General features: G+C 36.2%; 2 protein-coding genes across 3 annotated transcripts; both read right to left on the reverse strand.

Moving 5' to 3' along the window:
- LOC18605979 (embryogenesis-associated protein EMB8) lies at nt 3,773–10,338 on the reverse strand. 2 transcript variants are annotated; one of them, XM_018118309.1, is made up of 9 exons: nt 9,731–10,338; nt 9,504–9,632; nt 9,229–9,360; nt 8,415–8,557; nt 8,218–8,315; nt 8,025–8,119; nt 7,223–7,275; nt 4,354–4,409; nt 3,773–4,214 (listed from the first exon to the last, which is right to left on the reverse strand). In XM_018118309.1, the coding sequence occupies exons 1-8, from the start codon at nt 10,115–10,117 to the stop codon at nt 4,373–4,375; spliced, it is 1,074 nt and encodes a 357-aa protein (XP_017973798.1). In that variant the 5' UTR covers nt 10,118–10,338; the 3' UTR covers nt 3,773–4,214; nt 4,354–4,372. The 2 variants fall into 2 exon arrangements, with proteins under 2 accessions (XP_017973798.1, XP_017973797.1); XM_018118308.1 differs by lacking the exon at nt 4,354–4,409 and having other exon boundaries at nt 7,222–7,275; nt 9,731–10,329.
- On the reverse strand, nt 10,760–11,553 carry LOC18605980. Its single transcript, XM_007039335.2, has one exon. It carries the CDS (start codon nt 11,405–11,407, stop codon nt 10,937–10,939), a length of 471 nt encoding a protein of 156 aa, XP_007039397.1. The 5' UTR covers nt 11,408–11,553; the 3' UTR covers nt 10,760–10,936.

The following is a 14,299-nucleotide window of genomic DNA, read 5'->3' on the forward strand; positions in this document are numbered from 1 at the left end:
CCGGGGGCAGAGGGTTGTGTTGTTATGAGGGGCATGGCCCTTCAAAATTTTTAAAATATTTTATATATTATATATTTAAAATATTAATTTATATTAATTTTTTTAGAAAATAATATTAATTCATATCATAATAGATAAGGAAAATATTTAATTTCAAAATTTTAAAATATTTTATTTATTATATATTTAAAACATTAATTAATACAATCATTATGAGAATAAATAAGAAAATATTTAATTTTTAAATTTTTAAAAATATTTTATATATTATATATTTAAGACATTAAATCATATCATTATTATGAGAATATGAATTGTGCAAGAGATTAGCAAAAGTAGGAAAGTTAAAAAATTATTATTGATTGATAAATTAATTTGTCATGTTTTGACTTTTTCGATTTATACAGTAACTATAGAGTTAATTATTTCAATAATAAAAATTGTGAAAAAAAGATTTTGAAACAAAATAGATAATAAATTTTTACAGATAATTTAGTTGTTTATTTTGAGAAAAACGTTGTTAACTTTTTCAGTATAGAGTTGATAATTGTTAAATTTGAATTTAAAAAATATTGTCGAGCATAATTTTCCTAAAAGGTTATTGTAAGCATTTCTTTTCCTATTCTTTTCATTTACATATTATATAAAATTATTATTTATTATAATTTTTTGATTATTAATTAAGTTTAAAATATTAATTTAAAAATTTTTTAATCTTTATTTTCCATCTTTGACTCTCATTAAAAATTAGCTAACTCCAACCTTGGCTTTCACGGAGCATATAGATATGGCCATTGGAAACCGCTTTCCAAGACCATTTGTCATGCTCTCCGGTGGGCTGAAAATTGGGGATTGAAATGGGTGAATTATAAAGATCTTATAGTTGTTTTACAGAGTTGGAATAGGTTTGCAAAGTGTGTGGAGAACGGGGATACATGGAAGACAGCTTTTTTTTGCCATCGTTTGGTCCATTTGGCTGACTAAGAACAACATCATTTTTAATGGTAAACTCTGGGACCGTGAACAAGTGTATGACATTATTAAACTCTCAGTGGCACGGTGGGTTAACGCGAAGTGGTCAAACATGAATATTTCGATCTTAAGGCTTCCAAGAAAGCCAAGTATAGGGCTTCAACCTAGGAAAATAAAAACAGTTAAACTCAATGGGATATGGCAACCTCCCCGAAAGGCATGGTTAAATTTAATGTTGATGGGGCGTTGAGAGAGAATCCCGGTCAGGGAGGTATTCTAAGGGAGTAAGGAGGTAAAGTGTTAATTCAATTTTCCTTATCTGTTGGGATTATTGATGCGAATACAGCTGAGATCTTGGCGATCAAAAAGGCTCTTCAAATGGTGGCTACATCTAGGTGGGACAATACTGATTGTGTAATTGTGGAGAGTGATTCAAAAAATGCGATAAAATGGGCTAAGGAGCCATCAACAGCCCCTTAAAAACTCAGCACCACCATGATGCTTTTGGAATTTTCAAAATCCAACTTAAGGGTTGCAACTTTCTGAAAATTTCGAGAACTGTGAATGGGGTCGTCGATTATCTTGCTAAGGCGGGCGTCGAGAGAAAAGATGAGTTCCTATGGGTTTTTGTTGAGTATGGTGATGATAGCATGATCTATCATGAGGTTAGTTAGTTGATCTTTTTTGATGTCTTCCTCCTAGTTCTGCTTGCTTGTGGTTAGTTTTGCTCCCAAGGTGGTTTAGTTTTTGTTTTATCCATTGAGGAAGCTTTTACTGTGAGATGGTCTGACCTGTTGCTATCGTGCTAGTGGGGGGACCTCATGCTTGTTTGGTTTTTTCTTCTTTTGTGTTGGGGTTATGTATTGTTGGATTGGACAGGGGTGTTTTGATGTTTTTGTGATTTGCTCCCCTGGATGGGGAAGGTGAAGTTTTTTTTTTTTCCTCTCTTGCTGAGTATGGGATGATGTACATTGTGGTTTTTAGGGTCTAGAAGGGTTGCTTTTGCAAGTTCTTTGTATTATCCCAAGTTCTTTGCTCCTAGAGCAAAACGCTTCTCCGCTCCTCTCCTGAAATGTGAATGAATTTTTAACTTTAAAAAAAAAAAAAGTACATTGGCAAACATCAAAAACTGTGCCTCAAATACTAACTATAATCATCTTCCTTAACTCTTTCATAAAGACTGGTCGATGAAGCGAAAATGAGTTTGAAGTTTGAAAAGTGTAAGCAAGTAATGGCTTGTGGGATACACGTGGCTGTATATCTGCGGTTACGTGATTCTCGGGCCCTCTAGCGCTTGAACCCTTCTGCTGATCATCTCTCAAAGGGGTTGGATTCGGGGGAAGGACGTGGGCCACTGACATCAGGCACAGGAGCAGTGGGCCACGCTTTCCATCCACCCGTTTCATTCTATTCGTAGGCTTTATTTGCATCGTATCAGACATATTGGCGGCCCCCCAAAGATTCTCCATTGTCCCACATTAGCTCTTCTGGACCCAGACAAAAACATAATGCTTCTTTTGCTTCGGCCTCAAAAGGCTGTGGAGATCATCTCTTGTCTGGTGATAAGCTCGTGGAGGTCTCAATCTTTTCCTTTCTTTTTTTTTTTTTTTCTTTATTGGAACCTCGTGAATCATATTATTCAAACTAGTGCCTTCTCCATTTTGTCCATATATATACATATATATATATATACATATATATATATATATACATATATATATATATATACATACATATATATACACTTTTTAAATCTCATCGGTGTATAGTAATTCTTTTGACAACAGCATAATAGCATTAAGAATTTGACAGTAAATTCTAAATTTTCTAAGAAAAAGTGGAAATGATCTATCTTTGGGTCCTTAATAAATAATCAAAGACCAATTCTTCACATTTTTTGGATTGTTGTTTCTTACGCAAGGATGGATTAATAATTTGTCAAATTTTACAGGCTGCTTGAATTTTTCGTGAACACGTTACTGAATACAAGTCTGAAATTAACTTATCGTCTTCTATAGCTTCTAGTTTTGTACTTAGGAACCGTCCAAGTTCATTCTCAAAGATCAACTTGCACTTGATTTTGGCAACCCCGGTCAAAACAAAGTCTACTTTGCTTCACAAGACTATTCTTAAACAAATCTCTTTCGCTTCGAAAAAAGAAAATAAAAATAGTATATTAGATGGAGATGAGTCAGATCACTTAAGTTTATTAATTCCAACTCATCAATTTAATCTAATCCCATAATTATTGAAGTGGGCCGGATAGGATTTGAACTGAAATGTTAGCCAACTCCACTTAGGGAAAGATAAGGATGCAACTTTTTTGGAATTCTGGAATATTTATGCTCTGATGATGCCAAGGGTGGTTGGAATGAAGAAGCTCCATTACTAACAAGAGGCCAACTTAGAACGGATATAAGATTCTTTCCCTTCTGTTTTTGCAAAGGGAATTTCGGATTTCGAATTTCCCCACCTGACAGATTTTCAATCTTAACATGGCCCAACATGGATCCGCGATAACCAAATACTGATATTATAATGCTAAAGAATCCATACAAATATAATAGTGACATTCCCCCAAGTGACTCGGAAAACCAATTTCTAAAAGGCTATAGATAGGCAATCAGGCACATCATGCAACCGGATTTTGATATTTACTTTCCCTTCCAGGATGAAAGGCATAGCAACCTGCAAGATCATTTTGCTGTTCACAGGATGATATGGGGACTTGGTTAACATTGCACATAAAATCGGTTTCAGGACAACAATGCAACGAGTCAAACAAAAGGCAAATAAAAGATGATCCAGTGAATAGAGAAACTTTATTACTTTTTGATTTCACCTATCAACCCATCATCAGGTCATCATACAAGTCCCTCAGGATATAATTTCAGCTGCGCCCGTGATACAGCCATGGTATGAATATAAAGAATCGGCTACACTGAATTGAACTTATTGTTAAAATTGGTCGCACCAAATACTATGGCAAGTCAAGCACATACATGAATATGTGAATAATTTGTGGGCTATACTTCCATGTGATGCAATCCCTCTGAACTATGTCGCACAGCTTCTAAGTCACAAGAAAATCCAGTAGTTTTAGATGCACCTCTTTCCAAATGCTCAAGAAAATCCATGACCACAGAATCAGTCCAAGGAGCTCCTAGTGGAGCCTCGGCACCTGCAACCCAGCCCAAATGCCCGCCTTTGGGTGTCACTATTAGCATGCAGTTTGGATTTTCCTGAGACAGCAAGCATAATCTTTCATTAGAAACAGCTTAAAAAAAGAAGAGGATATGTAAAATTAAATATTATTTCCACGAGATTTTACATTCTTTCCATGAAGCCAAAATGATACAAGACAACATTAGCTTAAATTACCTTGCATCCCATCTTGATGTCATGTGATCAAAGACAATATATATTCCCACTGATCCGAAGAGCAGACAGGAGCTGTTCTCAATAATATTCTCAATTGAAAGGATTTCATTGGCATCATCCGATCAACAGACATATTATAAAATTGATCTTTACAAGATGAACTATTAGAAATTTGACAGGAATTACAGTATAGAGCAACAACAAGATGGCAATCATTTGGATGGGTTTAAATTCAATCCTCAGTACATTTTAATGTTTTTCTGTAGGTTGCTTTATGGTTGAACCATGCCATAGATGGTAGCTGAAGACCGAATACAATACCGCCTACCATGTAAAGTGTCATGAGCCAACCTTGTATAGGGTTATGACAAGGTAGAACAATCTGGGAAATTAAATCCTTTGTACTCTCAGGGGAGATGTTCCCTTTTAAGCATTATAATGACACTTGGTAACATCTTTGGAAATGCTTGTAAAGTCTTTAAGATAAGACCCTTCAAAGAAAGAATGTCCCATCTCACGCTTTGTAACGGTTCTTAATGATATACTTGTAAAATCTCGTAAACTCTTTATAAAAAGTGAATGATTGACGAATTGTTGGGCTGTCTCACCGGTAAGGGTATATTTATAGTGAATCATCTAAAACTGCCCCTATGACTCGACCATGAATTGTATTGATCCCTTTATGCTTATCTTGATTTTTTTTTTTGAAAGTTGTTGCTCATTCCATAACAGAGGATACTAAAGGTTCGCCTCTAGGAGAAGTACAATCATGATTAAAGTCTGTTACTCACCTATTTGGGGATAACAGCCCTTAATCACAATAAAACCAATCAGTAAAGGAACATCCAGACAGATCACATACACACAAACCAGCACTACCCTCCCCAGAAAAAAAACAGAGTCCATCCTGTACCTTTCCAAAGGAAAAACCCAAGCAACTCCCACCACCCTCAAAAACTACTAGGTGGACAGGAACAAAAACTGTACACAGTATTCCATAACAACACCTCCCTAACGACCTAACAGGACAATGGGGTAGCCACACAAAACAAACTTACCCCTAAGCCTACCTCGTGCCCCAGGTGGCTGCAACAAAAAAGAACCCCTGGGCTGAGCATACACAAATTGTGGAATCCCTTCAAGAGGAGAGCCATCAGCATCTTCTATACATATACAGACCATATCCCCCACTGAACCCCAGTTACAAAAAACAGAAGCTTCAATGTCACCCTATCCTTTCCATGGCCAGAAGCGGATATTCAATCATCCTCTCAGTAGAACGCAAGAACTTAGCCACAGAACTTCCCCGACATCCACCACAATCCAAAAAACTTTGAACCCTCATAGTTAGTTTCTCTCAAGAAACACCAAACTCAACCGGAAAGCCAACCAAGACACGACCTCAGGCACCAGAAATTAATCATAGACATTCAACAAATCAACCTGACGTTGCACACCTCCCTTAGCTAAACTATCAGCTAGTTGATTGGTTTCCCTGTAGATGTGTTTGATATCCCATTTCCTTACCTCCTTCTTCAACCTTTCAATGTGCAAAATCCACTTCCTAAGCCTCCAGGGAGCTTCAGAAGGGTTGTTAGTCCATTTGACAGCATTTTTTGAGTCACTTTCGATAATCAAAGAATGTGTGGCAACCCATTTTGACGCTGTGAAAGTTAAAAAAGCCTCCCTAATCACTCTAACTTCAGCTGCACTAGCATCATCCACTCCTATCGCTTTTGAGAAAACGATTTTGATGTTCCCTTCATCGTCTCTCATGATGCCTCCAATCCCTACCTCCCCCGGGCAACCTTGAGCTGCCCCATCCACGTTGTATTTCATCTCCCCTTTGTGTGGTTTACTCCACTCTTCCACAGTTCTTGTTCTCTCCTTTTTCTTAACCACCGCACCCTCAGCTGGAAATCTACATTTTCTTTATGTAGCTTCAATGGTTGTGTACATGACATTCGTTACGTCTTATGATTTTAATGTTGCATTGTTTTAAATTAATTTGTGGTTACTATTGATGTTTGAAGATATAAATAAGTTTTTGTTTGACTTGAGTGGAAACGTCCATCCGAGCGCCGCACGGAGTCTTTCTTACTGCCTTACTCTACTACTTTGACCATATACAGATTTCACTACAAACCATAGGAGTTTTTGGAAGGTCAAGTTTGCTAGATTATTAGTTATGAACAAACTCAATGACGTCAAGTGATTCTCCACCAAAACAAACACATAGCGCACATGCTTGTTCCTAGAAACAAATTTAATAGCAGGAGAACGTTTAACTTCCTGTAGTCGTGGACGTTCCATTGCCAGGAAATTTTTACTGTCAACATTGGGATGTTCTCAGGAATAATGAGAGACCATTGTTATAAGTATCTCCCAAAATTAGTAAAAATTGTCATGATACATCAAAACCTATTTATATACTGTCCCATAGCAATGCATATGAGAGGAGAGATGGAATAACTAGATTCAGGCCTAGAGAATAGGATGTGGTGAAAAGGGATGTGACCGATTACCATAGGTTTTGTTCAAGGAAAAACCCCCAGCTTAATATTGAGAATGCAAGTTTGATTAAAGAATGTAGATGAGAACTGGAAGAAAAGGTTTGGAATGGATTTAGGACTCTTTCTGTCAGCCACATCTGGTGAGAGTCACTCATCCTATAAGGTTTGTGTCTATATGTGTAATCCAGTCAATGAGAATGCTTAAATAAAACAGAAACAATTAGGAAACAGTGTTCTATAATCAAGTTAGAAAGTTACCAAACACATTGCATGTTGTCTTTGATGATTTAAAATGATTTAAAACCAAATAAAGAAAGAAGCAATAGCTCAATAAACTAGACAGCAATCAACATACCCTGATATCTTCCCAAGGAATTCCCCTAGATGGTGCAATTGGATCATTTGCCGCCTGCAATAGCACATCTTTAAACATAAGTTGAATGTAGTTATGGAAATTTCCCTTTCAAACCCAAACAAAAATTCAACTCCTAAACAAAATATAAGCTACACAAAATTTGTATATTGAAGCTAGCCAGCAACCCCACTGCTTAAAACAACTGTTACAGACACAAAATTCATGTAACAAGGCCCAATGATTACCGAGAGAAGTGAAGAGCCAAAATAAAAGACATACTAGAGCCATGAAATACAGCTCTGATGATCTAGTTGAGCTGCTATCATTTTTATACCTTCTTTGAAAAGCAAGCTCTGGACATGAAAATATGAACCAATGACTAAAGGCTTCCAATATTCTTGATTATGCAAAAAATTTAAGAATACACATGTATCATTGTAAAGAAGAAATCAAGGTCAGCAAAGGTATTATGAATGAATTGAAAGACACCACCCCATTCCCCAATGTCTGCATGATTAGATTTGTCCTTTTGAGGACTTAATTGATTGTAATAAAAGATTTCTCACATTGTTGCTGCTAAATAAACTAGCAGAAAAGTGATATCGACTAACAATATCTAGAAGGAAATAACACCAAGAAAAATTTGATAGTATTTTGTTTAAAAAAAGTCAATTTGCTGATGCCTAGAGTGAAAGTGTATTGTTTACCTTATAAGATAGCAACATTATAAAGATGATATTGCAATATGGTAAAAGCTTAAGGATTCAGGAAACATATTTTCAAAATTGGCACAAACATATCACCTGGATGCAAAGCAATGGTCTATTAACATGTTTTATGGAATCACAACTGCTTGAACTAGAGTAGTACTCATCCACTGACTTGAAACCAAATGAAACTGCAAGGCAACATAGAAAAGATCTATAAGCAAATAATGCGCAACTACAGACCCTAGCTCCCCCTTTTTCAAAACGGAGATTGCAGTTATGAGCATACCCCGTGTTATTCCTTCATCAAAGTCCCTGACAGATTTTGCATTGGCAGCTAAGGGGATATCAAATTCACCCTCCATATCTTCAAATAGGAGAGCATGCCTGTAGAACACAAGAGATTCTGGTGAAGCTGTCTGGAAACTGGGATATCAAGTTGGTAAAAAGTGGTAGTGAAATAAAAGCAGCATATAACAGAATTACTTCTTGAATATTTTACAGAGGGATCTTGCAAGAGCTTTGTCATAAACATTGTTAACGCCCTTGTGGAAGTCCTCATCAGCAATGACCAAATTGAATGGATTGCACAATGACACAGCACCAGAAAGAGGGCAAGTATGAGATTCCTGCCAGTGGAACACAATCAAAGGACAGATGAAAGGCAAACATTGCCGTGATAAAATGGAGAAAATGGAAGCAGAATGGGGCTTAAAAGATTTAACATCAAAAGAAAGGAAGTAAAAAAAGTATCTCCTCCAAAGCAGTGAAATAAAGAGCAGATTAGCAGCAAAATCAGATTAAAAACAACTATTCAAGGCATATGTTGGTGTCAACCCCTACATACCAAACAATGGGTTAAACTAACTGTAATCTGTCACCACAAAACTTTGCTCTGGTTGGACAGTTGGATTTTCCACATGCATTCCCCTTTCAAAATTATGATGAAGTGCACAATCAAGAATCATCAAAATCGTTTCACTTATATCAAATGCATGAACAAATCTTTCTTGTCAAAGAAGAAAATTGCAGTGAAATAGAGCAAATGCATGATAAACTCCGCAGGTAGAAATAATTAGAAATGCGAAAGACCAAGTGTGTTGCTGCCCCAATAAAACACAAATACTATATGAATTCAGAAAATTGAAGATAATTAGTAAACAATGCCAACTAAAACTTCGTAGAAAGCAAGAAAACAGAAGTTTTTCACAATAAAAAAACAAACATTTCTACCAATGACAACAAATAAAGCAAAATTTTTCATCGCAAGAACATACATGGACGGTTGTTGCTATCTTACCTGACCCAGATATCGAACAAGAATATTTGCTCCAAGAGACCAACCAACGGCATACAAATTAGCATCTGGGTATCTAGCGCCAATATGTTCCACTACTTCACACGTGTCTCCTAGAAACGAAGCTGAATAGAACTGCATTATATATCAGCGTGATTCAAATAATCAAATCAACCCTTACTTACTTCAAACAAGTTTAAAAAAAAAAAAATCTCCCGAAAGCCCAAAACTTTTCTAATTACAAATTAAGCAGCAAAGCCCAAAAGAATTATTATTACCTGGGGAGTGGTAACTGGACTACCTCCACAACCTCGGCTATTGAAAACCACAACGCGCCACCCTTTACTTTTTGCTTTATTTAGCATATGTCTTACATATGAATCCTGGCTCCCTCCAGTCAAACCCGGCTGCAAAAAAAGTCAAAGTACAAATTAAAGCTTCTTGGATATCGTAATTTAGTTGTAGTGGTAGTATTTTCTGAAAAGATGGTTGCATTTTATATTACCAGTAATATGAGGATGGGAGCATCAGGGGAGAGGCGGCGCTGGTCGCCGGATACCCAGTCGAGGGCGACGGAGCCGCCGTCTTTGACTCGGAGGGACTCCCGACGTAATCTGACGTCGGGAACGGAGCGGAAGAAGGCGGCGAAGATGGTCTCGACGTGGCGGTTCCAGGCGATGAGGGGGAAAGGGTTGTAGGGTAGGCGGAGGGCGGTGTGGAGAGCTTGGAGGAAGCGGTCACGTGCTCCGCCTATGACCTCCAGGGATGGGTGGTGATCTGGCATTGTTATTTTGGTGGGCGCGGTGGTTGTGACGTGGCGGGCGGTGACTGTAGCACGGGTGTGGCGGGAAAGGGAGATAGAGAATGTGGAGCCCAAAGAAAGTTTGGCCATTGGCTTTAAGGACAAGGGAGTGGACGTCAAAACTCAAAAGGAGAGAGTTAAGAACATTCCACCCAATACGCAACCAGGTGCTTTTATTTGTCTGTGTCTAAACATGGACCCACTACTGCAATTCCTATTAATTTAAATCTATTTCAACGTTTTTCCATTGGATTTTTAAGTTCACCTTGTTCAGGAAATCTTAACCCCTTTTATACTGTACTCTGTCGGCAAACTTGTCATCCATATTTTAAATTAGGAATAGATGAAAAGAAATTGTTATCCATATGCTCACGTTTATTATACAATTGTTGTTTCCGTCTCAATAAAAAATATAGCCAAGTAGGGCATGTTAAACGGAGTAATCAACTTTGATCAATAAAAAGCAAGAGAAACGCAATTATTAAAAATTAATGCTAATAGGAAGGACTGGTACGGGGCCATGGCCAGGCTACCACACTTAATTGGCCTTTGTTTTCAGATCTTTCAAGTTTGACCGAATTCCGATTGTTTGAGTTTGATTTTTTAGTATTCTGTGATTCAAGAATTTCCGTTTTTAAGTGTCAAAGGAAGTGATTCTATGGGAAGGATTAGATTTTTAATCCTCATCCATGGACAACATTAATCAAAAGTCATAAACGATGTACTTAATGCTGAGGAAAAAACTAGGCTTGTGATCAAATTCATAAGAAAATCAAGGCATAGAAATTGCAGTAATCAATCAACGAGTTTAACAGCATACATAAATTGTTTATTTGTATCCCTCACTGAATCGAAGTGAGCAATATTCCAAAGCATTAATGGTCCTGTAGGAGGCTAGAGAAGAGGATTTCATTTCTTGGCTTTCTCTTCCAGATACTTGTGCTTCTCCTCATCCGTCATGAAAGCCGTGATGGGAAAAGATTTACCGATCCCCATCGGAGTCTTGAAGTATATTTTGTTGCTGGCAGGGTCCTCGATGCTCATCTCAGTTATGGGCACCCACAAGAAAACCTGTTTGCTCTTAACCCCAGTCATTTTCTTCATCTTGAACTTCTCTACGTACGAAGTAACCTCCGTTGCATAGCTCACTCGAGTGTTCGTCCCAGCAAAGAAATGTTCGTACGGGGCCTTCTGTTTCATCCAGACGAACCCCGTTTCCCTAACTCTTCCACATTCTTCTAGGTCTTGCAAAGGAAGGACACCTTTAGGGAACCCCAGCTCCTCCAGGAGCTCTATGGAGTGGCGGTAGCACTCTTCGGCCCCATACACGATCTCTGCCCCAGCACGCTCATCGTCTTCCCGCGACTTGTTGCTTGCCATTTCTGTTTTTGGTGAATTCCACAGATATTTTGACGTGAATACGTGATGTTCAAGGGTTTGAGGAATGGATTGGCGTGGTAGTGGGCAATGCGGATGGAAGGTATATGAAACATGAAGGAGGAAAAGGTAGTTGGCTGGAAGTTGAGCTGATTGGGAGGCTTATTTAAGGAGTGGTTCAACTACTAAATGACTGCTATTTACGGTCATACTAATGTTCAAGTCTGTTAAATCTTTGCGTCCAAACTCTTTGAAACAAGGAAGGGATTTTCAAATGATTCTGGTATAATTTGGTGTTATTTGGTTGATTGTCTTTCCCAGTAATTTCCCACTACTTCGTTTTGCTATCCATTTTCTTTGAACTGATCTCCATATTCTCCATATTTTTTTAATTTACTGAGTACATATTAAAAGAATAATTAATGACCAAACTTTTTCTAGTTAACCTCCCTTCTCTCCTTATGTTAATGGAATATAAGACTTCAAATGTTTTATTATCTTTCATTTTCCCTGTTAAATTTAAATAATTAATTGCCCAAAGAGTTTTTTTTTTTCTTTTTTTTTTAATTTTGATTTTCATTATTTTCCCCATCTGTAATTGTGACGAACTTCTAGAATATCACCAACAATGAAAGAGTGAAAAGGCAATTCTCCTATAGTGGGTTCCCATCTTTTGTCATTGATTCATGGACTTATGTTAGGTAGTTGATCAGGTATAACCCTTCTATATTTCAACTTCATCAAAGAAAAGTAAAAAAAATCATCCCACCTTGGATTTTCAAAAGGAAATGGATTTCCGTGTTGCTTGTGTAATCAAAACGATGGTGGAAACAAGATTAAAAGAAGCAAAAAGATTGTACATGAAGCAAACTTAAAACATGTCGAGATAAAAGAAAGTATGTGGAAAATGTTGCATCAAATAGACAGGACATCGAAAACTACGGGAATTTCTCTTTTGCCATATTTTTCCAACCACCCAAGGCATCAAATTTTGTGCTCCCTTGTCCCACAAAGGTCTATTAGAATATATAGCATTTCGTGTTCCATTATATCGACCCATCCATAATGATATATGAGTAAGTGATCCAATGGCACTCTTATCTGCTCATTGGGTGATATGTGGATAGGAACAAGTGGCAACTCACCAAAAGGTATACACCAATATTCATCGAATTTTTATTATTTATCCACTTTTGATTTCTTCCTTGAATGTACATATACAAATATTTAAGTTTTTAACAAGATCTAATTAGCTATTACTATCTAGTCCAAAGTTGCGACATTTAACTTGTATGCAAAGTTTGAATAATTATGACACTTGTATGTAAGATCATAATTCATAATAATAGGAGCATGAGACACAACAGAACAATTATCAGGTGGCTGAAGGGGATGAAGTTGGATTAATTTAGGTGTTGCTTTCTTTTTTGTTTTTCGTATTTCGGCCTTTGTTGTGTCAATTCAGTCAGTGACAAAAGTCCCTTGATTTGCGTTGGATTTCTGATCATAGATCTAATGTCGCTACCAACAGCATCGTGATTCCCCTGTAGGCCCAGCCCACAACCAAAGGATGGACCCTTTGGGTCATGATTGCGTCCGGTCCTTTTTCCGCAGACTGCCAATGTGGAATCATGGCAACTTTCACGAGGCACGAGCCAGCTGCATCATAAGTGACACAAATCCACCGTAAAAAGCAACGGTAATTACTCATGCCTTTGGTCTTTTTATGTAGTCTACTGTATTCTTCTAGTGCTAGTATATTTTTTTTTTGAGAAATTATCCTCCATATTAATAATCGGATTTTATAACCATCACGTTGTTAGATTTAGAAATTTAATTTCTTAGTGTTAATGGAATTCTTTTCCTCTTCTAAAAAGGAAAAAAAGAATTCAAATGTGCAATGGTACTCAAATAACATAAAAAAAAAAAGTTTATGATCTCATCCTTCATGTGACTTCTTTAAGAATGTAGTGCAGCATAAAGCAATGGCATGTGGTCCGGCATAAATGTGGCCTTTGTCCCCTCCATTGTTATCGGCAAACCCTTCCTCCACGTATTCGAGAGCCATGTGATATTATCCTCCCCACACATTATATGGTAGTAATATCCAAATTCTCTATCATTTGGACTTTTGCTTTCTTTCTTTTTTTTTCTAATAATTTCTCACAATCTTGTCAGTTGAAACTTGTAAGCAGAGATGGTTTGATGAAGCAGTCGAGTGAAAAAGGACATAACCATTGCAAAATCATTAATAGCATATTTGGTTGGGGGGAATGGCTAAGTCATTCCCCTTTTGTTCTCGATGAATTTTGATTCATTTGTTTGATTGAAAAATGGTCCAAATAATAGTCATTCCATAGAAATGACTATTCTTCAAAATCCTTTAAAATCAAGAAATAGTTAATACCATCCTCTTTCATTGTATTAGCTATTCCATGGTTGAGGAATAAATTCAAAAATTGATAAAAACAAAAATACCCCTTACAAGTTTGAAAAATTACAACTTAATTTGTATAAATTATTATTTTTCTCTCTCTCCTCTTTCTCTTACTTGATTCTAAATTTTAATAAAATATTAATATTTTAAAATATTAATATTAAATTATAAATAAAATATTAATATTTAAATTATCAATTATTAATAAAATAAATTATAAATTATTCCTATTTAAAAACAAAATAAATTAAAAATAAATAAACATAATATCATTTAAATTAGATAAACAATATTAATAATTAAATCATCAATTATTAATATTTTAAATAAATTACCAATTATTAATATTTAAAAAATTAATCACAATAATATTTAAATTAAATAAAAATATTAATATTTAAATTATCTATTATTAATATTTTAAATAAATAATCAATTATTAATTTCCAAAAATAAAA

The sequence above is a fragment of the Theobroma cacao genome, chromosome 3, assembly GCF_000208745.1.
Source record: "Theobroma cacao cultivar B97-61/B2 chromosome 3, Criollo_cocoa_genome_V2, whole genome shotgun sequence".
In the NCBI taxonomy this organism is placed as follows: Eukaryota; Viridiplantae; Streptophyta; class Magnoliopsida; order Malvales; family Malvaceae; genus Theobroma; species Theobroma cacao.